At 60.0% G+C, this 25,377-nt stretch overlaps 2 protein-coding genes across 2 annotated transcripts; both read left to right on the top strand.

The window, feature by feature from the left end:
* The first annotated feature begins 6,991 nt into the window (after nucleotides 1-6,991).
* Nucleotides 6,992-13,137, top strand: MVD (mevalonate diphosphate decarboxylase). Its single transcript, XM_065899703.1, has 10 exons — nucleotides 6,992-7,061; nucleotides 9,032-9,102; nucleotides 9,495-9,609; nucleotides 9,895-10,041; nucleotides 10,821-11,020; nucleotides 11,109-11,183; nucleotides 11,281-11,499; nucleotides 11,688-11,803; nucleotides 12,585-12,693; nucleotides 13,057-13,137. Exons 1-10 carry the CDS (start codon nucleotides 6,992-6,994, stop codon nucleotides 13,135-13,137), a joined length of 1,203 nt encoding a protein of 400 aa, XP_065755775.1.
* A 1,569-nt stretch (nucleotides 13,138-14,706) lies between these two features.
* Nucleotides 14,707-22,047, top strand: CYBA (cytochrome b-245 alpha chain). The gene is made up of 6 exons (XM_065899709.1): nucleotides 14,707-14,783; nucleotides 18,116-18,185; nucleotides 18,680-18,754; nucleotides 18,978-19,061; nucleotides 19,583-19,664; nucleotides 21,636-22,047. The coding sequence occupies exons 1-6, from the start codon at nucleotides 14,726-14,728 to the stop codon at nucleotides 21,843-21,845; spliced, it is 579 nt and encodes a 192-aa protein (XP_065755781.1). The 5' UTR covers nucleotides 14,707-14,725; the 3' UTR covers nucleotides 21,846-22,047.
* Nucleotides 22,048-25,377: the final 3,330 nt, after the last annotated feature.

Genomic DNA, 25,377 nt, shown 5'->3' with positions numbered 1-25,377 from the left:
TCCACCCCCAGGAAGCTTTCTCCTGCCCCTTCCTCATCCACCCACCCCAACTCCTCAGGAGCCACTGGTCTGCTTTCTGTCACTACAGATTCGATGGCACTTTCTGGAATTTTCATGGGTGGAATTTGCCACGATTGCCCTCCCTCTGTCTCCAGCCCTGGGCCCTCGACACACCCTGTGCTTTCTTCCCATCTCACTCCTCCGGGCCTCAGACTCTGTTCGCTGCCACTCCCCTGCTGGCCCTGGAGACCTTCCATTCCAGACTGTCACTGTCTGTGACAGTTTATCTCCTTAGCCTACGTCACAGAAGAAGACAGTGTCACAGACCACCGCGGTGACCTTTTAGAGGTCTCCCTGGCCACAGACAGTCCTCGCTGAAATGCATCCATGTCACCGACTGGCTTTGCTCTCAAGACAGTTACAATCACATCGTTCTCCAGGCTGTCGCCACGCCCGTGGGACCACAGCATATATTTGCATCTCCCGGCAACCCACCGCTGTCACCTGTGGCCTCCGATGCCACTCTCTCTGCTGTGCTTTTGTTCAGTCTTTTTTTTTTTTTACTATTTATTTATTTGATTGCGCCAAGCCTTAGCTGCGGCACGCGGGATCTTTAGTTGCGGCACGTGGGATCTTTAGTTGCGGCACGTGGCATCTTTAGTTGCGGCACGTGGGATCTAGCTCCCTGACTAGGGATTGAACCTGGGCCCCCTGCGTTGGGAGTGCGGAGTCTTAACCGCTGGACCACCAGGGAAGTCCCCTTTGTTCAATTTTTAGAAGCCGTCTCACCTCCACAAGGAGGTTGCCAACCTCCCCCCTCACCCGATACGGCACCTGCTGGAGGAGGACCCCCATGAAAGTTTATGAATGATCAGAGGAGCAGGCACAATTTAGCCAAGTTTAGAAGGACTCTGAAGGCTTCAGAACTTCCATTCTGTGCTTATTAGAAAGTTACACTCTTCCCTCAAGAGAGAGACAACGGAAGGTGATTTTGAAAGCCTGAAAGTATGAAGGCCGGGGTGACCTCCCACGAGTCTCCGCGTGGAGCGTGAACTGAGCTCTGTTTCTCTATTTCTGCTACCAACCCCACTACTCTGTCATCCTCACCCTCCCAGGATGCCAGCAGGTCCTCTGCAGCTGGGTCATCTTGACACTCAATTCATCCTATAAGGAAGAGTCAGGGGTCCTTAGAGACATAACTACGAGAAGAGCTAGGCTCAGACACAGGAAGTGCTGTGCAGGGACAAGACCTCACAGAAAGCAGGGCCACCCACCTCCTTGCATCTGCGAGTGGACCAGGATGGGAGATGCACCAGTTACTTGGGGAAACTGGTGGGAGTTCTCCAAGTAAGTGGTAGAGGCTAGGGCTTCATTTTTTGATGCTTTAAATGACCACGTGACCTGTATTCTCTTATGTGCATCAAACGCTCCTTAATAAACAGGAAAACTTTTACCCAGAAACAATGGCTCTGGGGGGAAAAAAGTTATCAAGAAGAAAACGGGCGGGCGGGCGTCCCCTGCAGTGATGACCGGGACATGGTCCAGCCGACAGCCCTCAGCCCTGGGCCACTCCACCGAGATCCGTTTTCTCTGGATGGGGATGGCTGGTGAGCCTGGGCAGTTCCTGGATACTTACAAGGCAACACAAAGCGGAGCACAGAATGTGATTTGCGACCGTTTTGCTTGAGAGCAGGGTCAGTGAGCCATGGCCAGGGGCCAAACCGAGTCCTCCCGACCTGTTCTGGACAGCCCAAGAGCTGGGGATGCTTATACCAAAGAAAAGCAAAAGACACAGCAGGGACTTCCCTGGTGGTCCAGTGGCTAAGACTCCGCGCTCCCAATGCAGGGGGCCCGGGTTCGATCCCTGGTCAGGGAACTAGATCCCGCATGCGTGCCGCAACTAAGAGTCCGCACGGCGCAACTAAGGAGCCCACGTGCCGCAACTAAGACCCGGCGCAGCCAAATCAATAAATAAATATTAAAAAAAAAAAAAGACATAGCAGCATTATTCACAATGGTCAAGAGGTGGAAGCAGCCCAGCGTCCACTGATGGATGAATAAAGTGTGGTCCATCTGTACAACCGAACATTGCACAGCAATGAAAAGGAAGGAGACCGTGACGCTCGCCACACAGGTGAACCCTGAGGACACGATGCACAGTGAAATAAACTAGACACAAAAAGCCACGTCCTATGTGATTCCACTGACATGGGGACCTAAAGGAGTCAAAGTCAGAGTGACAGAAAGTAGATGGTGGCTGTGAGGGCCGGGGAGTCAGTGTTTAATGGGGACAGAGTCTCAGTTTAAGACGGTGAGAAAGTTCTGGAGGCGGATGGTGGTGATGGCTGCACCACAGTGCGAACGCTCTGAAAACTGAACACTCAGACACGGTTAAAAGGGAAATTGTGTGTTATGTGTATTTTACCGCTGTAAAAAAATACCAAAATCAAAAGAAGACTTTGTGGCCTGAAAATTCTCTGAGATTCACACCTCCGTGTCCATGTCACTTGCTCGTTTTCTAGGGCTGCTCTGGATCTGCCACAGCAAAGGCAGGTTGTGGCGGCCGAGCTGGAGGATGCAGGAAGCCAATGGTGTTTGCCACCCGGTCCTCTGCAGAAAAGCCTCGAACCAGTGCCGGGACCCACGGAGACGGGCTCGCTGTGCGGGCGCAGGGTCAGAGTCCTGGGCCTTTAGAGGTCGCCGAGTTCAAGCCCTTCAAGATTAGAAGCCCCATCGGACTCCAGAAGGTGACGGAGAGGACAATGAGAAACGAGGCGGGCAGTGAAATCCGCGGCACTGGCCCTTCTCGCTCTGAATGGGTACCGTCGCCAGCAAACACGAGGGTCTGGCTGCCCCCGGGCTGCTGGCTTGGCCTGGAGGAGAGAGGCGCTTCCTCCTATGTTCTCCCGCTCAGTGGCTCCCACCGCCTCCACCGCCAGAACGTCCCCCCCACCAGCACCACTCCGCGGCCCCCCCCACCCGGCTCCGCCCCCCCACCCCTCTTCTGTTCGCTTGCCCTGGACCACACCGTCTGCATCACCCACGTGTACTACCTCACGGTGGAGTCTACCTGCACCTCATCACCTCTGCAATGTCACCTTTTCTGTAAGTAGCGAATCCTCCCCCACCAAGGTAATCTCCCCCAAAAGAGGAGACTCCCTCCCTTTCCATCTCCTACTGCCTCACTCCCTGGTGTTTCACACGTCCCCGGTTCCAGAATAACCTTGCTGCTGAGGATCTCCAGAGTGGACTGAATTGAAACGAAAGGGCAATAAAGAAAAATCTACGTACAAACACATATCATCTTTTCAAGTCACCTCCCATCCACTAAGTCCCTTCAGGGAGCACTGCCCTGCTGTAGGAAACATGCTCTCTGCGGCTAGGAAAGTTACCCCCACGCCGGGTTGGCCTGACTGCAGGGGCCCTGTGCACCGTGTTATCTGTCTTTGCTACTCACGGTGTGGCCCTCACCCAGCAGCTTCTGCCGTCGACACCTGGGGCGCTGGCTACACAGGCAGACTCCCAGACCTCCTGACTCAGAACCTGCGTTGCAGGACACTCCCTGGGTGACTGGTACGCATGCCAACGTCTGGGAAACGCCGTCCCACATGCTCTCTCATCAACACTGAGAAATCACCACAAATAAAAGGAAACCTGGGAATGCACATGAAACCGCAATGAGACACCAGTTCACACTTCACAGCCCTTGGGATGGCTACCACAGAAAAAGAGCAAAAGAAAAGAACAAGGGTCAGCGGGGACACAGAGAAACGGGAAGCTCGTGACTGTTGGCGGGGATGTAAAATGGTGCAGGCGCGGGGAAAACAGTCTGGAGGTTCCTCAAAACATTAAACACAGAACTACCATATGAGCCAGCAATTCTACCACTGGGCAATTCTACCCAAAAGAACTGAAAGCAGAAGAACTGAAGGGATGTTTGACACCCACGTTCACAGCAGCATTCCTCACAACAGCCAAGAGGCAGGAGCACCGCAAAAATCCACTGATGGATAAATGGATAAGCAATGGTCCATCCACACAACGGAATATTATTGCTCAGCCTTAAAAAGGAAGGAAATCCTGGCACCTGCTACCGCGTGGATGAACCCTGAGGACATTATGCTCAGTGACATAAGCCAGACACACAGGGACAAATCCTATAGGATTCCACTTACATGAGGCCCCTGGAGTGGACAAATTCAGACACAGAGAGTAGAAGGGGGGCTGCCAGGGGCTGGAGGAGGGGTGGGCAGTCAGTATTCAGTGGGGACAGAGTGTCAGTTTGGGAAGATCAGAGAGCTCTGGAGATGATGGTGGTGATGGCCGCACAGCAACGTGAGTGCCCCTATTGCCACTGAACTGTACACCTGAAAACTGTTAAGATGGTAAATTTTACGTTACGTGTATTTCACCACATTAAGAGAAAATGCTTTGAAACATGACAGGAAATCTGAGGACTATGGGAGATGCTCCAGGCTTCGCTGTTGCCCCTCAACCTTGACAGTTCAAGCTGACTCCGTTTTCCCTGCACCTAGCACCATGCCTGTGAAACACGTTTTAATGGAGCAAATCACAACGTGTGGACATGTGTCTCCGTCTGGTTTATCACCCTCACCATGACCCTACAGGCATTAACCACACCTCTCTGACAAAAAAAAAAAAAAAAAAAAAAAAAAAGAAATAAAAAGAAAATAGAGGCCCTATGATGAGTTTATCTTATACACGCATGTAGACGGACCATTCAGGAGACCTGGGGCTCACTGTGTCAGCCTGGGGGTCTACGTCCAGCCCTCCTTCAGGGGGCTTGTTTGTTCAAGGTTCCCCACTACATAAGGGGCCCTTTGCCCACATGCACACAGTCAGGCATTTATGCCTACGTGTTCAACCGTGAACATGGTTTACACCATAACTCTGAGAACATTTAACTGTATGGGGGAGGAAGGACTGTGGTGGGGTTGGAAGAGAATTCCTCATTCCTCCTTAGTGGTAATCCACAGACACCATCGAAAACGGAAATAAAGGAAAGAGAGAAAGAAAGAGGAAAAAGAAACAGATTATTTAGAAACACAGAGAAATATAAGAGATTTAAAAGTGGCTGCCTTTGGTGAGCTGGAACCTGGGCGGGGGGTATAGAAGGGGATCTGGTAATTCACTCTGTAAATCACGTACATGTAGTACTGGCTGAGTGTGTTAAAGATGCTATACCAAACACCACCACAGGCTGGCAGCTTAAACAACTACCACTGAGCTCTCACAGTTCTGGAGGCCGGAAGTCCAAGGTCAAGGTGCTGGCAGATTCAGTGTCTGGTGAGAGCCCCTTCCAGGTTCACGGGTGGTGTCTTCCTGCTGTGTCCTCACCTGGAAGAAGGGGTGAGGGGTCTCTTTTATGAGGGCTCCATCCCCATGACCTCATCACCCCCAGAGGCCCCCCCTCTTAACGCCATCACACTGGGGGGTTAGGTTTCAACATACGAATCTGGGGTGACACATTCACTCTATGGTAAATACTTAAATTATAAACCATAAAACTGAAGTTACCCAGGTGATGTAGGGTGGAGCACCTAGCACAATACCTGGCGCAAAACAGATGTGTCACGAACGTCTGTGCTGTCCCTCACATCACTACCACGGCAGAGCATAAATCACTGAGGTTCACGGGTGACCTTTCTTCTGTGGCTCAGAGAACACACCGCGACCGCTGTCCAGAGCAATCCACCAGCAACTCTTCAAAAAAGTTTCAGCGGCTTTGCATGAAACCGAAAAGTGATTCCAAGAAAACCTTAAAATAACAACCATCAGAAACACAGCTGTAAACATCAGTGAGATGCTGGGGAAGGGTCGGGCTCCCTTACTTTTGTGGCTGGGCTTCAGTGATCAATGGAGCTTCCAGAGGGAACTTGCCAAGAGCTATCAACATTACTTTAGGCATATCCTGCTGGGCCCAGCAATGCCAATTCCAGGGATTTCTCCCACAGAAGACCTCACACTTGCACAAAAAAGCAGCTTGTGTCCAAAAATTGCTAACAACCCGACTGTCAACCAACAGGGGACACGGTGGACAAGTTATGGCAAGCCTAGATCATCGGGGATGATCTCCAAGAAACACCGAAGGGGAAGAAAGCTATTTGCTGATACTTTCAGGAACAGAACTGGGGGGCGGCAGCCCCCAGAGTGGGAGAATTTATATCACATACTCCTATCTTCACTGACACCTGAATCATTTTGAAGCTAAAAATACATTTTTACAAAGGGAAGGGGGAAATTGGGAGTTACTGTGTAAGGAATAGAGTTCCAGTTTAAGAAAATGAAAACGGTCCGGAGATGGAGAGTGGGGATGGTTGCCCAGCGATATAAAGATACTTAATGCCACAGAACTGCACGCTTAAAAGTGGTTAAAATGGTACATTTTACAGCAATAAAAGAGTCAATATAAATGTGGCAACCCATTTCAACCAGGAAAAAAGAATCCTTGCTTATATGGAGCTTAAAAAAATAGGAGCGAGGTTTGAAAGCACCTATCTCCGAAGGAGCTCCTCCCTTAGCAGCCCGCCACCCAGGAACTGGTCGCCCAGGGGGTGCGGAGTCTATGGGAACCCCGGGCGGCGGGGCCCGCGTCCCGCCAAGCTGAGTTCAGCTTTCACCTCGAGCCTTCCACCTCAGGGACCCGCGCGCTTCCGGTAAGGCCGCCGCCACGCGCCTGCGCACACCCCGCGCCTGCGCAGAGCCGGCGCCTGCGCGGACACCGCGTTGGGACAGATCCCCGCGCCTGCGCAGAGCCGGAGCGCGTCCGCTGGCCAGCGGAGGCGGGCTCAGCTTCGGCAGTCCATCGTCCGATCCCGCTCATTGGCTGAGAAGTGGAGCGTGGACAGGGCCCGCCGCTGATTGGGCGGCACGCGAACAGGTGGGGCGACGCGGACCAATCGCGGGGCTGGCTGCGGCGCGGGTCGGAAAGGCCTGCTGCCGGGAGCTGGGGTCGCGCTGTTTTTCGGCCATGGCCTCGGAGAAGCGGCTCGAGGTGGTGACCTGCACCGCGCCGGTCAACATCGCGGTCATCAAGTACTGTGAGTGGCGGGCCTCGGGGCCCGGGATGTGGGGGCCCTGCGGACGGGGAAACTGAGGCTCGGAGGGGCCGGTTTGGGCGGTGGACCGGGTCCTCCGCCCGCGGCAGGTGGGCTGGGCCCTCGTCTGGATGAGATTGTGTGTCCGCGTGCAGGTGTGAGGACCCGCCGCGCCCTCCACCCGGCAGGGCAGTGCGATCGCTGAGCTGGGCACCACCTGCAGCCGGGACACCTGGGGGCACTGTCCTTACGGGACGTCCGTCCCCGCGGGGCTAGACAGCGGGAGACACAGTCCATACAGGACGCGCGTCCCCGCGGGGGCTTGGCTCCCATGGTCACGCCCACTCTGCCACCTCGACCTGCTCTCCGTGTCTGTCTTGTTCTGGTCTCAGGAATGCTCTTGGGATTCGCTTTCCTGGCTCACTAGTTTCTGGAGAGTCGCCCGGGTGAATCATGGAGTCAGTTCTTCTGTCCTGTTCCGTTCCCAGCGTAGAGGGGCCACAGTTTGCTTGGCCATATGCCCTTTCAAGGCAGCTGGGCTGTTTCCAGTTTGGGTCAATTATGAATAAAGCTGCCGTAAACTTTTCTGTACAGGTTTTTGTGTGAACCTAAGTTTTCATTTTTCTGGATAAATGGCCCGGAGTACAGTTGCTGGGCCATAGGGTGGCTGCATGTTTGGTTTTTTAAAGAAACAAACTTTTCCTGCGTGGCTGTACCATTTTTCATCCCTACCAACAACATGTAATGTAGGTGTGATCCAGCTTTTCCGCATGCGGTGTTGTCACCAGCTGTTGTTTTAGCCTTTCTAATGGGTGTGTGGTGACATCTCACTGTGGCTTTAGTTTGTGTCCTCCTGCCGCTCAGTGATGTTGAACAGGTCTCCCAGTGCTCATTTGCTTGCCCTCTGAGAGTCTTATGTGAAATGTCTCTTTAGGACTTTCGTCCACATTCTAACTGAATTGTCTGCTTCTTACCGTGGAGTGTTGAAAGGTCGCTTTATATTTTAGATACTAATTCTTGCTGGATGTGTGCTTTGCAGATATTTTCTCCCACCGTGTAGCTTCTCTCTCCATCCTCCTAACAGGGTCTTTCAAAGGGCCCAGTGGGTCATCTTCTCCATCTTTGGTACCAAGTCAGAGACGTCTTTCCTAGTCCTATGTCCTGAAGACTGTTTATGTTTTTTCCCAGAAGTTTTAGGGTTTTACATTTTAAATCTAAGTCTGTGATTCATTCTGAGTGACTTTTTTGTCCAAGGTCTGAGATGTGGGGCTCAGCTCTGCTCAGTGGTGGATGTCCAGTGACCCAGCAGTCTTTTCGGAAGAGGCTGTGCCTCCTCCTCCGAGGAGCTGCCAGAAACCAGTTGGGTGTGTTTATGGGGGATCCTTCTGGACTTTCCTGTATTACCTAACAGGATTCGTCTTTCTTGTGTCCCGTAACTGTCTGCCACCCCAAAGATCCTGCACAAAAGTGCAGCACCTGTACCTAACAATGGATTTGAAATTTTGGACTTTCTGGAAGGTTTCCTGTGTTTGCTGTGATATGACAGGAATGGAAGTGCTCAGCGGAAGTGGGGGGAATGCTGTCTCTAGGGGGTACGAACAGGGAGATTTGAAGAGTTTTCAGTAACTGGGGCTCCTTCTGTTTGGGAGGAAAAGGCAAGGGCCTTATAATCAGAGCACTCAGCACGGCTATTTGTTGAGCGGGTGAAAGAAGCAGTGAAGCAAGCGGTCCAGCACTGCTCTCGGGAGCTAAGTGAAGTGGGGGAGCAATCCAGGAGGGCTTCCTGAAGGTGGGGGCACAGCAGGAAGAGGACTTAGATTGTACAGTGAGAGAGCTGGGTCCAGGCAGCTGGGGAGCTGTGTGGGATGGCAGTGGGGGTGGGGAGGGGTGGGGCGTTGGTGGGCGGGAGCAACAGTGCGCCAGTCTGCTGGGCTGGGACACTGACTGGCTTTGCCGTGGGCCATGTGTTCCAGGGGGAAAGCGAGACGAGGAGCTGATCCTGCCCATCAACTCCTCTCTGAGCGTCACGTTGCACCAGGATCAGGTGAGCCTGGGCTGGCGATACACACAGAAAAAATATTTACAAAACCTTTGTTTACAGATGGTGGCGGTAAATCCCCAGCCAACGAATGCTGCTCGTCCCATCACCCGCTGTGAGGAGTGCTCAGCGCAAAGGCATGCACGTGCCTGGCCCCCTCCTAGGAGGTCCCTGCCCTGCATTCTCTGCCAGGAGATGGGAGTATGGGCCGTGCCTTGGGTAGTAGACGCCCATGGGGTGTTCCCACTGCCTGAGCCCGGCCCGCCTTGGCCTTCACCTCCAGCAGAGCCACTGCCCTGAGTGGGTGCCCAGGAGGGACCAGGGCCAGAAAGGCCCCTGCAGAGAGGGGTGCTTGGCCGATGCCCGCCACCCAGGAGGCCCTGCATTTTCTTTCCCAGTTAAAAACCACCACAACGGCCGCCATCAGCAGGGACTTCACAGAGGACCGGATTTGGCTAAATGGACGGGAAGAGGACGTGGGGCAGCCGCGCCTCCAGGCCTGCCTGAGGGAGAGTGAGTGGGGGCCCCAGGGATGCTGGGGTCAGGCCAGGCCCGCTCCTTCCCCTGTGCCCCTTCCTCGTGCTGGGCGGGTCCGAGTGCACAGAAGGCACTGCCGCCGCCACCCCCCACCCCACCCCCCGTACCTCCCCCACGCCCCAGGGGCTGTGGACGCCCGTCAGCACAGCTGGGTCTGGGCCTGGGGCCTGGGGTCTCCCGAGAAGGAGGTCTGCATGCGGAGCTCGGACAGAGGCCCGTCCCCACCGTGCTTACCCATGGGGCTGTCTTCTGTCCCTGCAGTCCGTCGCCTGGCCCGCAAGCGGGGGAGCGATGGCCACGAGGACCCGCTGCCCCTCAGCCTCAGCTACAAGGTGCACGTGGCCTCGGTGAACAACTTCCCCACGGCCGCGGGCCTGGCCTCCTCAGCGGCAGGCTACGCCTGCCTAGGTGGGTGCCCGGGATGGGTCCCAGTGCTGTGCCCCAGGCATAGGGCCGTGGCCTTGGCTGTGTCATATGTCTGAATGCTGAGCTCCGTGTATAGGACCCTGTGCGTGACAGAACGCCCCTCAAACTGGCTTAAACTAAGTGGGGATGATTTCTTGGCTTACGTAGCAGAATCCCAAGGGCTGTGGCCAGCTCCAGGCTCTCAGACGGCCTACTGGGAACCCATCTCTCCCTCTGAATCTCTGCTCTGCCCTCCTCTCTGTTGGCTCACTCTCCAGCAGGGACCCCCACCCCCAAGCTGGGGGCCAAGGCACTTACCACAGAGGTGGGCAGCTGAGTCACGTCCTCCATGTAGCCAAAGACCAGTAAGCCAGGCTGCATCGGGGGCAGACGGCCTGCCTCGTGGACCCCCAGGTCCGCATCCTGGCATCAGACCCTTGACCAGTTCTGGCCCTGTGCCCAGCGCTGCCAGCAGCCCCAGGCGTGCATGCACACTTTTTGCCCTCTGTGCTTGGGCCCTGCCTCAATCGACACCCCTCAGAGCTTTTCAGAGAAGCTTTCTCTGGCCCCTCGGCACACAGGCCTCCCAGTCCCCAGGGGCCTTCCCCTCCCGCCAGAGCCCCCTGCGGAGGCTGAGTGCGTGAGCACGTGGGTGCTGGATGCCAGCCGTGGAGCTGGGGGCCGAGCCTCCTTCCCCCAGGTGCCCCCCTCCCGTGGCACTGAGCACAGGCCGGCGCCCCTCCAGCCTGTCTGAGCCTCCCCGCCCCCATCACTGCCTGCAGCCTACGCCCTGGCCCGGGTCTATGGCGTGGAGAGCGACCTGTCGGAAGTGGCCCGCAGGGGCTCGGGCAGTGCCTGCCGCAGCCTGTACGGCGGCTTCGTGGAGTGGCAGATGGGGGAGCGGGCCGACGGGAAGGACAGCATCGCCCGTCAGCTGGCCCCCGAGTCACACTGGCCGGAACTCCGTGTCCTCATCCTCGTGGTGAGCTGGAGGGCCAAGCTGGGGGCGGGAGGGCCTCCGCAGCTCCCGAGGCCGTGGGCGTGGCGCACACCTCCCTCCCTCGCCACAGGTGAGCACCGAGAAGAAGCCGACGGGCAGCACGGCGGGCATGCAGACCAGCGTGGAGACCAGCGCCCTGCTCAGGGTGAGGCTGCGGCCGGCTGGGCGGGTGGCTCCCGGGGCGCTTGGAAGCCGGGCCCCGTGGCTCTGCTCGGCTCACGGAGCGGCCGTCTGCCTTGCAGTTCCGGGCCGAGGCGCTGGTGCCGGCACGCATGGCCGAGATGACCCGCTGCGTCAGGGAGCGCGACTTCCAGGCCTTTGGCCAGTTGACCATGAAGGACAGCAACCAGTTCCACGCCACCTGCATGGACACCTTCCCGCCCATCTCCTACCTCAACGACACGTCCCAGCGCATCATTCACCTGGTGCACTGCTTCAACGCGCACCACGGGCAGACCAAGGCAGGTGCGGGGCTGGGGCGCCCCGGGCCGTGAGCCGGCCGTGCCAGGGCTTCACGGAGCCCCCTTCTCTGGGGGCTGCATCTCCCTCTCGCTCTTGTTTTGGTTGCGCGGCCCCCCACCCTCGTCTCGAGCGGGTGGCCAGCAGGCACCGGGAGCTGGTCTGAGCCGGTCTGACCTCGTGGTTCCAGGTGGCATATACGTTTGACGCGGGCGCCAACGCTGTGATCTTCACCCTGGACGACACCGTGGCCGAGTTTGTGGCTGCCGTGAGGCACAGCTTCCCCCCCGAGTTGAACGGAGACAAGTGAGTTGTGGGCCCCCTCCCGGGAGGCCACGGCAGGTAGGGACCCGTGGGACCGCAGGCGGTGTGTCCCACGACCGCGGATGCTACTCCGCTTGGTCCAGCCCCGGGGGCACGCACGTGCCGCCCGCATCTCCTGTGACGGCAGGGCGTCTGGATTTCTTCCTCGCCGCTGTTTAAGGGACCCAGTTCTCAGTGAGGGGACGCCTGCCCGCTAGGGGCGCGGGAAGTGTGGGTGGGGCCCTTCGATCTGTCACCCAGAGGGGGCGGTGCCACTTCTGGTGGGAAGAGCCGGGTGCTACCTTCCACACCACGTGGGGCCGGCCCCGCGACCGAGGACTCATCGCCCTGGTCACCCTGGGGGTGGTTTGTAGGTTTAACACCAACCCGAGCGTCAGCTGAGGCCTTTTCTTCTTAAGCTGTGTCCCCCAATGGGCACAGCAACAGCCGTGGGCCAGGGTGAGAGGCGGCACCAAAGCCTCGTGGAGCTTTCCCGAAACCCTCCCCTCAGCGACGGCGCCAGGCCCTCGGCCTTCCCACTCGGCGTCTGTGTGCCTGGTCAGTGCTCGTAACGTCAAGCCACCATTTAACCACTCTGCGGTGTACAGCGCGGGGCATTAAGAACACGCTGGGCACCCTCGTCCGTCAGCCCCAGAGGCCCCGACTCCGTCGGTAGTCACGACCCCCCAGCCCCCGGCCGCCCCTCCGTGTTCCATCCTGGATCTGCCTGTTTTGCATGTGCCCCACCCCTGCACTCCCCGTCCAGTCCTGCCTTGTCTCCTAGGTTTCTGAAGGGGCTGCCCGTGGAGCCTGTCCCGCTCTCGGATGAGCTTAAGGCCGCGCTGGGTACGGACCCCACCCCCGGCGGCATCAAATACATCATTGCCACTCAGGTGAGTCCTGGCCGCGCACCGCACGTGCCCTGCGGGCTCAGCCCCAGGCTGAGAGGAGGGGAGGGTGGGTCTGGAATGTGGGGACCCCCAGAACAGATCGGGGTCCCTACTCGAGTGGCAGGGCCGGGATTTCCGCCACATCCATCCAATTCCCAGACCTGTGACCTATGCACCCAGGCCTTGGCCTCTACCGTCCACCCCAGGACTTGCGGTCCACCCCAGGTCTGCCCAGAGGGACCGAGGCTGTGCTGGAGGATTGGGCCCTGGGCCCGGCGTCACCAAGAGGGTGTTATCTGACCGGCACTTCCTGGAAGGAAGTCGCTCCCTGTCACCTGCCCTGACGTTGATTCCTCAACCCCCTAGGTGGGACCCGGGCCTCAAGTCCTGGATGACCCTGGCGCTCACCTCCTGGGTCCCGATGGTCTGCCGAAGGCAGCCGCCTGACCGCCTCCTCGACGGAGCCCTGGCCGCCGCCGGGAGAAGAGGCCGCTTTGCTGGGACTGGGAACCGGCTGTGGCGGCCGCCCGGCCGTGTTTGCTGGGATTTGTGGGTGGCCGCCTGGCTCCGGGCCGGGCAGTGTGCTGTGGCCGAGTTGGACAGTGGGATGACGCCTGCAGGTGCCCAGGCGGTCAGGAGCGGGGCCGCCAGGTGCCTCACCTTTCCCCGACCTGCGCCCAGCACCTTGCTGAGATGGGAGCCTGGTTCCGGATCCAAGCACTGGGGGACCGAGCCGGCCAGTGGGGAGCTGCCGGTGCATCGCCAATAAAGGGCTCTGGCCCTGAACTCGGGGGTCACTCCCACTGCCCCCAACAGCAGCTTGACCACTGGAAATGACGGCGTGTCAGGGGTCCCCCCTCGGAGCTGGAGCACGGGCCACCGCACAGGGTGCGACCTCGGGACACCCCCGTGAAGTGCTCCGTCTGACCCTGAGCCCAGGCCCCGAGTGGGTACAGGGTATCTTCACAGAAAGACCAGCGTTGTGTCTGTGGGGGCCGGGGAGCAGCGCCAAGGCCACAGTAAAGGCAGTTCGGCGAGCATGCTTCCTCCTGGTCCAGGCAGAGCTCACCGAGCGGGCTGGGAGGGCACGGCGGGAGATGGGGCTGGGGGCTCGACTCCTGCCCCCAGCTTGCCCTCTGTTGCCCAGCCACATATGGGGTGCTCAGCTGACCCTGCCCCATGGCCGTGGCCACCACCGTGGTGGACGTGGTCACTCAGGTTGGGGACGCGGTTTGGGCCTGGCTCGAAGCTCCGTCCAGGAAGGGAGGTGGGAAGTGGCTTTGGGGGCAGGAGCCCCTACTCGGCCGAAGCGGTGGGTCTGCACAGCGACCAGAGCCCTCGCTCCGAGTGAGCGTCTCCACTCCTCTGAGCTGAACGACCTGCCCTTTTGCGTCCCTCCCCACTGTCCTAACCAGCTGGGGGGAGGAGGGGGAGAGCATCTGAGCACTCTGACCTTGACCCTGAAGGGGGGTCAGAGGAGGGAGGTGAGAGGACCGCCCAGCCCCCCCTGCAGCCTGGGTTTTCCCAGAAGCCTCCCACACTCTCAGCACCACCCCTCCCAAATTAGCCTCCGAGCAAAGGGTTGCCTGCAGACGCCACACCTGTCCACACCTGCGCTAGCCCAGGGCCAGATGAGGCCGAGGCTGGGCCTGCGCTGACCTCCGGCGAGGGTTCCGCACGAGGCTCAGGGGTCCTGGCTTGAAGCCCCGCCCCCACTCGAGTCCACCGCGGCCGCGCTGGTTGGGTCTGCACGGGGGAAGGCCTGGGCCGGCTGGGTAGGGCCCCTTCCTGAGCTCCAGGTCCCAGGCTCTCGTGGCGGGGGTGGGGGACAAGGCTCCTGGGAGCACCGGGACCCCACCTGCCGCCAGGCCTGCCTGCCACCTGGGGAACCGGGGCTGGGGCGGGGCCAGCGGCGGGGCGGGGCCGGGCGGCGCCGGAACTCGGGGGACTCGGGGGACTCGGGGCGGGAGGCAGGCGGAGCTCTGGGGACGCGGGATCCGAAGTGCCTTAGCCGTGTCCGAGCCGGGTCGCCACCATGGGGCAGATTGAGTGGGCCATGTGGGCCAACGAGCAGGCGCTGGCGTCCGGCCTGAGTGAGTGGGGGGCCGCTGCACTGGGGGCGGGGCTGCAGAGGGCGGCTGCGCCTGGGGTGAGGGGTGCCGCGGCAGTCCAGGCTGGAGCCCGGGCTGGGGAAGTGGGGGCCTGGAGGCCTCAGGCTATGGCCGAGGAAAGGGGGAGGGGGCAGGCTGGAGAGGGGCGGGAGAGGGTCCTGAGGAGCCAGAGACCCTGGGCTGCAGGCCAGGAAGTGGGAACTGAGGCCTGGGGGCGGGGGCCCCGAGACTGGAGACTCCAGCGGCAAGGAGTCTGGGGGCCTGTGTTGGGAGCAGGCAGCAGCCTCCTAGCGGAGCCTTAGAGCTGGGGAGGGGTATCCGGGGCCCTCCAGCCCCTGCAGACCCGTGCACACGCATACCCCATCCTCTGTCCCTTCACTCTTCCACCCCCCCACCCCCCCCACCCCGTCACAAGAGGAAGTTACAGTCGGGGGAAGAAGCGTTAGCCCCCGGTGGTTTCCGGAGAGTCACTGCCCAGCAGGGTTGGGAAAACCTGGCCTGACCCACCCCTGTCTGGACTGGCCCCTCCTGCCCCGGGGGTCCTGGGGTGTGGAGGTGGGCTCCTCCTGCCTCCTGGCCTTGGACTTGGCCCATGGGGGGCGACCGCTCTGTCTCTGGGGCCCAGGCCTGAGTCTGCTCAGAAGGCCATTGCACAAGGCGGCTGGAAACAGCCACGTGACCTCCTCCCACCCAGCTCCCTGCGGCTGCTTCTGGGGAGGGGCGGCGCCGTCACCCCGCCGCCCTGCGCTCATGGGGCGGAAGCCCGTGCTGTACAGACAGGAACCTCTCAGGAGGCGGCGAGGCCTGAAGCAAGAAGCAGCCGCTCACGGCTCTGCCCCTCCCAGGAAGGCCCCACACCTAGTCCGAGTGGGCGGGTGGGAGGACTGGGGGGTACGGTGATGAGGAGGGTCTCAGCCCACCCCCGCTTACCTGGGACCCACCCCGAGGCCCCCACGCCCATCCTGGGGACTGGAGGAGCCGGCAGAGCTGGATGCGGAGGGGAGCATTGTAAGGTCGCGTTTTGGGAGGTAGGCAGCTTTGGGGCACCGGCCCCAAGATTTGTGCCCAGGCAGACAGGCCCCCTTCTGGCGTCTCAGTGGCTGAGAACTCAGTGGGTCAGTGCCTGGCACTCCTCGCTTCTGCCCAGAGCCGTCCTCTCCCCCTGCCATCCCCTCCTGCAATGACTACGGCTCAGCTTCCTCCATCAAAAGGGGCGGTTTGTCAGAAGGTCCCCATTCTGGCTCCAAATTCCTCCTTTTGCTGACTTTTCCTCCTGTTCAGTACTAACTACAGCCCTCCGGGCTGACCAGACCAGGCCAGGCCCGACGAGGGTCACAGCCCGTGGGCCCTTTTTATTGTAGAAAGTCCCATCTAATCAGACCATGTCCCCTCCGATTCCGACTGCTCCACCCCTGGCCCTCTAGTCCTCTGGGGCCCACCCACCCTGGCCTTTACGGAAGCGGCTTCAGAGAAGGCTTTCCAGAGCGCACAGCCTGACGTAGCCAGCACCTCTGCCCACGTTCACCTTGCTCACCACTAGCGGAAGTTTCCATCCCCATCGTGAGACCACAGCCCCATGGGAGCCGAGGCTCTTGCTAGTGATGGAGGCCCAGGCCAAGGAAGTTACACCCCCAGGTCGAGCGGCCATGGTGCTGCCCGAATGCAAGGGAGATGTCCCTTCCCTCCTGCAGCTCAGGGAGGCGCTGAGAGCACAGCGAGCGTGAACGTGAACGGAGCTGAGCCTGACACCTGCGGATGACGATGAGGGTTCAGGGGCCGAAGGGAGGGGCGCCAGGAGTCAGGGCTTTTACCCGGTGAGATTCTGAGGCCAGAGCCGGGAAGAAACAGACCAAAAGATCATCCCCCGCAAGCAACTGTGCTATCTGCCACTGGAGCCTGGACGAAGAGAGTCTCAAACAAGACAAAACCGCTGGAAACTCAGGCCTGTACTGCGCATGGGGCGGGGGGCGGGGGCTGCCACAGCGCCCACTGACCAGGAAGTTCAGGTCACCGGAAAGAACTACTGAAGGATGTGCTACAGCGAGAGCAAAGCTGGATCCAGAGAGAAGGACGGCAACGCCAGCGTGAAGACACTGACTGTAAATAATTAATAATCGTGGGTAGTTTGGGGTGAGACTGAAGTTAAACCTTCTAAAGTCCACATGTGGTTCCGGAAGAGGAATTGTAAAATTAAAGTTTGATCAAGTCAGCAGAAGGCAGGAGAAGCAACCAGAGAAGCTACTTCAAGAGAAAACACCAATAAGAGAGCAAAGTAAGTTACCTGCAATCACAGTCGAGAAAAGGTGTTCAATTCACTATCAGATTGCTTAAACTATAAAGAATTCATCTCTATCAGCTTATTCATTATAGCCCAAGCCCAGAAGCAACTGACACGTCCCAAAGACAGGAAAATGGATAAATACAGTGTGGTGGATTCACACAGTAGGAAACTACCCGACAAGACAAAGAGTGAGCTGGAGCTCCATGCAAACCACCGCAAGAAGGGCCTGGACAAACCTTCGGTTCAGCAAAAAAGGGCCCTCGGGGAACTTTCTGGGGTGGCGGGAATCTTGATTCGGGTGGAGATCACATAGGGGGTCGCACATGTAAAAAGTCTGTGCACTTTATGTAATCATTATACCTCAATAAATGACTGGAAATCCTGGGGACGGTTGGTGGTGACGGTGCCAAAACAATGGGAACGTGCTTCACGCCACTGAGCTGTTCACTGATTTTACCGCAATAGAAAAGAAAACAATTACTGGGGAGGAAAGACAGAGATACGCTTGCTCGCGGCAGGCGCACACAGGGCTGCAGGTAAAGGGCTGGAGAGACCAAGTCCACTCAGAACTGCATGAGACAAAACACACGAATGGGGTCGTCCAGGACACCCCCAGCCGGGAGAGAACGTCCACGCAGCCGGTACAGAGTCAGCAACCAACAGTGCAGTCTTTAAATGCATCGAGCAACCACTCAGCGTGTTGAGGGTCAGGGGCCTGGGGAGTGTGTCCAGGCTGGAGCCCAGGCCTTTCCTCTCCCACACATCCCTCAGCAGCTCCTCAGGCCCCTCCCTGGCTCGAATGCTGCTTCCCAGGGGAAGGCGTCCCGACCCCCATGCCTACGGCCATTCCCCATCACCGGCCAGGGGCTGCACCCACCTGGGTCCCCTTCCTGGGCTAACATGGTGGCGGACAGAGGGCAGCTCTGTGGTGCACTGGTGGCCCCTCAGGGGGAGGGGGAGTACAGGGGGGCGGCCGGAGCCCCTGCAGGCATGGGGTGGGGCACCTGCTAACCTGCTTCTCCTCTGTCCACAGTCCTCATCACCGGCGGCATTGTGGCCACGGCCGGCCAGTTTGCCCAGTGGTACCTGGGCGCATATTCCATGTATCCTCCCGCTGCACATGCCAGGGCAGGGCTGGGGAGGGGGGTAGAGATGCCGCTGCCCCTGGAAGGCAGGAGGGGCTCATAGCAGGGAGGTGACAGATCCACCGGGCCGGGCCCTGGCGGGGTGGGAGGTGTCGGTGCCCCCTGAGGGTGGCACTGAGGCCTCGGGAATGCTCGGGATCCCCTCCACACCCCCGTCTATCAGCCACCCTCCCTAGCCGGCCGGGCCTATCCACGAGTGGACCGGGTCCCCCCTTCCCCCCGCCAGCCCAGCTGTTACAGGCTCTCTGGAGGCCAAGGCAGGCATGGGGGGAGGGAGGGCACAGGACAGCAAAGGAGGCGGCAAGGTGGCCAGAGCTATGGGAATCCCGTCCAGCTGTTTCCCAGCTGCGTGACCTCAGGCAGCGGCCGCACCTCTCTCTTTTCTCATCAGCAAAGGGGGCTCACTGCGGCCCCTCAGGCTGAGCTGGGCTCTTCCTTAACCACAGCTTCAGAGCGGCAGGTGTGTTGATCTGCCTGCTAGAGTACCCGCGGGGTAAGAGGAGCAAGGGCTCCACCATGGAGAGGTGGTGAGTCTCCCTGCCCTGCCCTGCCCTGGCGGCCTCCCCAGGAGCCATAACCACGCGGGAGCCTGGTCCTGTCCCCAGCGCCAGCCCACTGGGTGTCTGCCCAGCCGCTGAGCCCCTGGGCCCCTGGGCCCCTGGGAGGAAGAGCCGGGCGCTCTGGGCCGGGGTGGGCGGTGGGGTGTGCTGAGCTGGACGCAGTCTGTCTCCCCTCGCTCCCTCTGCCTAGCGGACAGAAGTACCTGACCAGAGCGGTGAAGGTGTTCGGGCCCCTCACCAGCAATTACTACATCCGGGCCTTCCTGCACCTTGGGTGAGTCTCTGCCCACTTGGGATCACCAGCACCGCCGGCAGAGGACTGCTGGGGTCAAGTTAGGCCCCTCCCGGGCTCTGCCAGAGGTTCCCTAAACCTGTATCCGTCATTACTTACAGGGTAACGATTCACCCCAACCTGGTAGCTTAAGTCAGGAATAATCAGTGTTCTGGGCTTGACTGGGCTCAGCTGGGCGGTTCTGCTCCGCCGTCCCACAATGAGTCTGGTGGTCACTGCCGGGGAGACCGCCACGCGCAGCGCCCCTGCAGCTGCTTGGGCCTCCTCCCTGGGTGGCGGCTGGGGGCCCAGCGCCCTGCCCCTATGTCTGCCCGGTTTGCCCTGTGCAAACCAAGCAGAGAACAGCTCCGGGGCCGAAGTTAGAAGCCCAGCCTGGGCAGCAGTGGGCATCCCCTCCGCTCAAGGTCCTGGGGGCTTTGTCCTGAGATCCTGTGGTCTCTGACCAAGGCCTAGGGCTGCAGACCCCCCTTCTGACTGTCTTCCGTCCTCCACCCCCTCCCCAGGCTGTCGGTACCTGCCGGCTTCCTGCTCGCCACCATCCTGGGCACGGCCTGCTTGGCCATCGCAAGCAGCATCTACCTGCTGGTAAGTAGCGTCCTCCGTGGTCAGCCCTGCCAGTCCTTGACAGCCTTGGCCCCGTGGCTGGCCCTGCAGGCCGAGCCCGTGTCGTTGCTCACGTCGTGGGGACAGTTCCAATGGAGCCTCCATTCTGGTCCATCTAACGTGCTGGCCGTTCCCCTACGTCCTCTGTAACCTGCGCTGCAGCCCTGCGCGGTGGGAGGTGGGGCCCCCACTTCACAGACAAGCGACGGAAGCTCAGAGAGGGGATGTGGCTGGTCCAGGTCACACGGCCGGCAGGCCCGGCCTGGATTGGGATCCGCTGCTCAAAGGTATCTCATCCAGTTCGGGATGCTGTCAGGAGCTCGTGAGCAGGGCAGATGCCACGTGCAAAACCCTTGGGGCTGGGTTCGCCTGGAGTCATTACGCAAAGGGCCCCTTGTCAGTGAGGCTGCACGAGGCCACCTTTACAGCAGGGCAGGGGGCGGTAGGGATGGGGCGGGGGCCCCACCAGGCGCGGGCTGCCGGACACTCGCTGTCCTCCTGCGCGTGGTGCCCCTGACCCGCCGAGCCGCGGTTCCAGCCCCACCACGGCCACCAGCTTCAGTCAGGCCGACAGGGCCTGATGATTTCGACTTGATTGCTCCACTGATTACGAGCTGGCCACCGCCTCATTCGCTTCAGCTGTCTCAGTGCTTCTACGCTGCCTGTTCAGGCCTTTTGCCCATTTTCCTGTGGGGGTTTTGTCTTTTTCTTGTTAGTTTGCAGGAGTGTCATGTGTATTTTAATTGTGAATCCTTTGTAAGTTTTAGCCACTGTGGATACTTCCTCCTTCTCTATTAAGGATCTAACTTTGTCCATGAATTCTTCACTGAGCAGAAGTCTGTCTGTCTAATATATTTATTTGCTTTATAGTTTGTGCTTTTTAAAAATGGCTTTCCCTGCCCGTACGCCATATTTTCCTCCATTCTTTTCCTTCAGCTTTCTAGTTTTACCTTCTGGGATAGAGTGTTCTAATTTGTTTTTTTTTTTCTCTTAATTAATTTATTTCTTGGCTGCGTCGGGTCTTCCTTGCTGCACACGGGCTTTCTGTAGTTGCAGAGAGCGGGGGCTACTCTTCGTTGTGGTGTGCGGGCTTCTCATTGTGGTGGCTTCTCTGGTTGCACGGGCTCTAGGCGTGCGGGCTCAGTAGTTGTGTCGCACGGGCTCTAGAGCACAGGCTCAGTAGATGTGGTGCACGGGCCTAGTTGCTCCGCGGCATGTGGGATCTTCCCGGACCAGGGCTCGAACCCGTGTCCCCTGCACTGGCAGGCGGATTCTTAACCACTGCACCACCAGGGAAGCCCCAGTGTTCTAGTTTTTAACTTAGGAGGTGTGATTCTAGAAATTCACTTTATTCTTATGCTTCATAAAGTATATGCTGTCACATATTTTTTGTATCAACTAATGTATTAGGGGATACAAAATGAAAGATACACGTTCTTAGGTCCACTTGGCCTCTGGCCCTGGAGTCTGCATTTCAGCAAATTCCCTGGGCTGTGCACTCTTCCTCCTCAACACACCTGGGCCCCTGGCCTCCCTGGCCACCCTCCTGGGCCTCTCCCCAGCCCCCTCACCCAGAGCTGCCGGCCTCAGTTCAGCATCATGGCCACTCGGGCCTGGGCTTCTGTCCTGCTCCTGGCCCTTAGTCCCTGGGAAGAAGGCTGGTCTTGGGCTGTGTACCTGGAAGCTGCCTCCAGGGGATCTTTCAGGAGCCCCGGGGTTCAGCACCCCTTGCCCTTGTGGGGCCCCTTGTGTTGTGGTGAAATAGCTGGGTTCCGACTGTGTGGCCTCAGGCCCATCAAATAACCTCTCTGAGCTCCAGTCCCCTCAGGTCTCACTGAATTCGGTCGTGTCCTGGCTTCTGGCGGGGGTGGGGGAGCGCAGGGGCGGGGAGACCGTATGGCGGGGCGGGGGCGGCCTGGGAGGACCCCAGCCCAGCCCCTCCATGTCCTGCAGGCGGCTATCCACGGGGAACAGTGGACCCCCATCGAGACCAAGCCCAAGGAGCGGCCGCAGGTGGGGGGCACCATCAAGCAGCCACCCAGCAACCCCCCGCCCCGGCCCCCAGCCGAGGCCCGCAAGAAGTCAAGTGAGGAGGAGGTGGCAGGGGTCCCTGTGGGTGGCCCCCAGGAAAACCCCATGCCGGTGACTGATGAGGTCGTGTGACCAGGGCCTCGAGCCACTCCCGTCCCGCCAAAGCTTCGAGGGCTTCTCCTGCAGACGGGTGGGGGTGGGCAGCCCCCAGCCCAGGGCACCCCTTTTCTGCAGACTCCTTCGGGTTCACTGGCAACAGGGCTGTCATCTTCCTCACTGGCACTGGGATCTCGGTGCATCGCCTGTTCCATGAAACACGTATCTGGAATTCCAACTGTTTGTGTTTCTACTCTGGAAAAGAACGTCTCAGGTCTGGGGGGAGGGTGTGTGTGTCCCCCCAGCTCCCTGACCTGCTAGGACTCACCTGCTGCAGCACCCCTTGGACCACCCTGGGGCCAGTGTGCCGTGGGCAACGTGCCCACTTGGGACTTCCGCTCCAGCCAGGTCGCCAAAATCGTTACCAAACCAAACTCGGGTCTGCTCACCCATGCACAGCAAAGCCAGTCTGCTGCCGTGCGGTGTGGGGAAGGCAGGTGCAGGGTCTACTGCAGGCACCAAGCAAGGGGTCCAGGCAGCTCGTGCTCAAGAGACCCCCCAACTCCCTGGTGGCTTTCAGGGAAAGCTTTTTAAAGACGGAGGGAGGGAGGGAGGGAGGGAGGGAGGGAGGGTGGGGGAGTAATCAGTGGGTGAGTGAACCCAAAGTGGGTTCAGTTAACACATACACACCCACACACCATACATGCCCCCCTCGCACACACCGCACACACACCACAGTAGCCATGGCGGGGCCAGGAGCCCCTGTGGCCCCGAAGCTTTGCCTGGCTTCAGCTCACACCCCAGCCTGGGAAGCCCCTTCCTTCCCCGGCACCCACTCCCCCGACGTCTGGAAAAGCCCTTAAATCGCTCGCCTCCTGCTCTCACACTTTCAGAGCTGGGGGTCTCTAGGGACCTCTGGCCTAGAGGGCACACCGCCTGTCAGCCAACACCCTTCGTCTTCAGCATAAACCCAGTCGGCCCACCGTTCCTCCGCCCCCACTCCCAGGCCACTCCCAGCACTGCCCTGTCCCGCCCGGTGCCCGGCTCGGAGCCCACAGGCTCCCATAGCCCAGGACGGACACTGTCTCCGGCCCCCGCCCGCACCTGCTGTGGCCCTTGTCACCCCGCCCACTGGGCTCCAGCCACACTGCCCCCCGGGCACAGGCAGGCCACCTTCTCAGCCTCTGCACAGGCCATCCCCTCTGCCTGGAGCACTGGGCCCCGGATGGCCACTCAGGTGGTGCCCAGGTGGCCCCCACTGCAGCCCCTCTCCCTTCCCTTATCCCTTCACCACCAACCGGCCCAGGACTTCGCTGATGGGGCCGTGGTGGTCGGTCACCCACGGGGCAGGTAGGGAGCTATCCATTTTGTTCACAGCTCTGATCCCGGTCCTGGGCACAGGGCAGAAACTCAGTAAGTGCTGATTGAAGACTCCTTCCAAGCTCAAGATAAAGGTTACCTCCTCCGGGTAGCCTTCTGAGACCCCTCCCCTCTTCCTGGGCCTTACACACAGTAGGTGTCAGTCAGCAGGTGAAAGTGGCAGGGGGGTGCAGACAACTGCCCTGCAGCCCCACAGCCCTGAGAGCTGACGTGCGTCACAGGCGTGGGGACTGAGGCTCCAAAGCGGGCATCGTAGCTGATCCAGAACTGCTGAGGCCACGCACTCCTGGGCCCCTGAACTCATTGCCCCAAAACGTGCTCTGAGCCAGGACCTTCTGTCGTGATAGGTCAGGTGGTTCTCAGGTGGCCGGCTGGGTGCCTGAGCTGGGAGGTGCCCGTTAGCTTGGCTGCCCCTCGTCTGGCAGGTCACCCGTGGTGGACAGAAGCCCGAGGGGGTTTCCAGAGCTGCCTGGGCCTCTGCTGGGGTTGGGGGAGCATGACTCAGCCAAGCTACAGAGACATGCCCCCCTGAGCGGACACCCGGGAAGTCACCCCAGGATACCTGTCCATGGGGTAGGGAGGGAGTCCCCAGGGGCCACACCCACGTCTGTGGGGAGAGGGCTGGGCTTTGGGAATGAGTCCCATCGCCAGACCCGGGAGCTACTGCATGGCCAGCGGGGCACACCTGGGCTCCACTCTGTTAAAACATAACCCCGCCCTGGGTGCACCTGGGTCCATGCATAGACCTTCCTAGAAGGACACACCATGATCTGGGCCAGTGGTTGCCCCTGGGGGACCAGCTGGGTGTTAACGACCAGGCAGGGTAGAGGGTGAGAGAGTGGCTTCACCCATTCCCCTCTGTGCCAGCCAGTGCTGTGCTCTGAGATACCGTTTAGCAGTGAGACGATGCGTATTCACGTGTAAAATAAATAGCTGTTTTAGAAACACAGGGGTGCTTGTTCCTCCCAGGGGGCTGGGGTGAGGGGAGCCCAGGGGACCAGGAAGTGGAGGTGGCCATCAGAACACCTTTTCCCTTTTCTGTAGGTGTTTTAGCAAGTTCCAGAAGAGTGAGAATGTTCCTTCTAGCCCAGCTGTTTCTGTCAAAGGATAAACTGCCTCTCGAGCTGGGGGCTGCCCAGCACAGGGTCATCCCCCAGGCACCGGGGACTGGGCCCTTCCCAGGCCAGGTCTCAAAGCAGAGACCTGGAGCCTCGGTACCTGCCCAGGGCCCCAGGGGGGCACATAAATACCCGATAAATACACATAAATAGGAAGGGCGTCCCTGGAGGCCAGTCCAGGAGCTGAGCCAGTGATCACCGGGCCGACCTGGGCAGGACACAGGTGCAGCCCACGGGCACTCGGATGAACTCGGTGTGGAAGGTGAAGGCCCCGGGCGTGGGCACCCCCGCCGCATCCCGGGAGCAGGGCCGACGGCGCAGCACCAGGAGGCTCTGGACCAGCGGCACCGAGTTGAGCGCGGCCGTCTCGCGGCCTGTCTTGGCGCTGATGCAGCCCCTGCACAGGCACTCAGCGAAGGCCAGCTTCTGGGGGTAGCGGCTCTCGTCCGTGTCCACGCTGCGGGGCAGGCGGGCTGTCAGAGAGCCCGGGCGGGCGCCCCCTTCCCTGCCCGCGGCCCCACGGCTGCCCCACGCGCTCAGGGCGGCTCCGGGCCGCAGGGCAGGAGGTGTGGGACGCTGGGAGGGCTTGGCACGCAGCTGGTGCCCAGGAAGTGAGACTGTGCGTGTGCCCCACGGCCCTCCCAGAGCCCAGAAGCCCCCCTCTCTCCCTGCCAGTCCCAGCCCCACCCCTGCAAGAACTCAAATGGGGGCCCCCCAGATTTTCCCAGGGGGACCCTGGTGTCTGAGGTCTGGGCTGAGGTCTGAGACACTGGGCGAGGACCAGCTCGCGGGGGAGCCTTGACCTCCCAGTGGTGGGGCGGGCCGGCCGGAGGTCAGCAGGTGAGAGCGCTGAGGCTCGGGGGGCCCGGGGGCCCGTGCCCAGGGAGGCCCGCTCTCACCGGTATCTCCAGGGCGAGATGGAGCGCTGGTGGACGTCAGCTTCCAGCACCTCCTCGGGCTGCAGCACGGGGCACTGGTTCCCAGCCGGCGATCCCGCGTGCTGGCGCCTGCGGCCCGCCGCCTCCAGGCTGGACACCAGCGCCACCGGCAACGCCTGCTCCCACTTGGCC

The sequence above is a fragment of the Phocoena phocoena genome, chromosome 20 (genome assembly GCF_963924675.1).
Source record: "Phocoena phocoena chromosome 20, mPhoPho1.1, whole genome shotgun sequence".
Lineage (NCBI taxonomy): Eukaryota > Metazoa > Chordata > Mammalia > Artiodactyla > Phocoenidae > Phocoena > Phocoena phocoena.
This window is presented reverse-complemented; position numbering and strand designations above follow the sequence as displayed.

Excerpts from the sequence above, each read along its gene's own strand:
- MVD (XM_065899703.1), top strand. The coding sequence starts at position 6,992 with ATGGCCTCGGAGAAGCGGCTCGAGGTGGTGACCTGCACCGCGCCGGTC. Across the intron at positions 7,062-9,031 it reads CATCGCGGTCATCAAGTACT|GGGGAAAGCGAGACGAGGAG; the intron begins GTGAGTGGCGGG and ends CATGTGTTCCAG. Across the intron at positions 9,103-9,494 it reads TCACGTTGCACCAGGATCAG|TTAAAAACCACCACAACGGC; the intron begins GTGAGCCTGGGC and ends TTTCTTTCCCAG.
- CYBA (XM_065899709.1), top strand. The coding sequence starts at position 14,726 with ATGGGGCAGATTGAGTGGGCCATGTGGGCCAACGAGCAGGCGCTGGCG. Across the intron at positions 14,784-18,115 it reads GGCGCTGGCGTCCGGCCTGA|TCCTCATCACCGGCGGCATT; the intron begins GTGAGTGGGGGG and ends CTCTGTCCACAG. Across the intron at positions 19,062-19,582 it reads CGGGCCTTCCTGCACCTTGG|GCTGTCGGTACCTGCCGGCT; the intron begins GTGAGTCTCTGC and ends CCCCCTCCCCAG.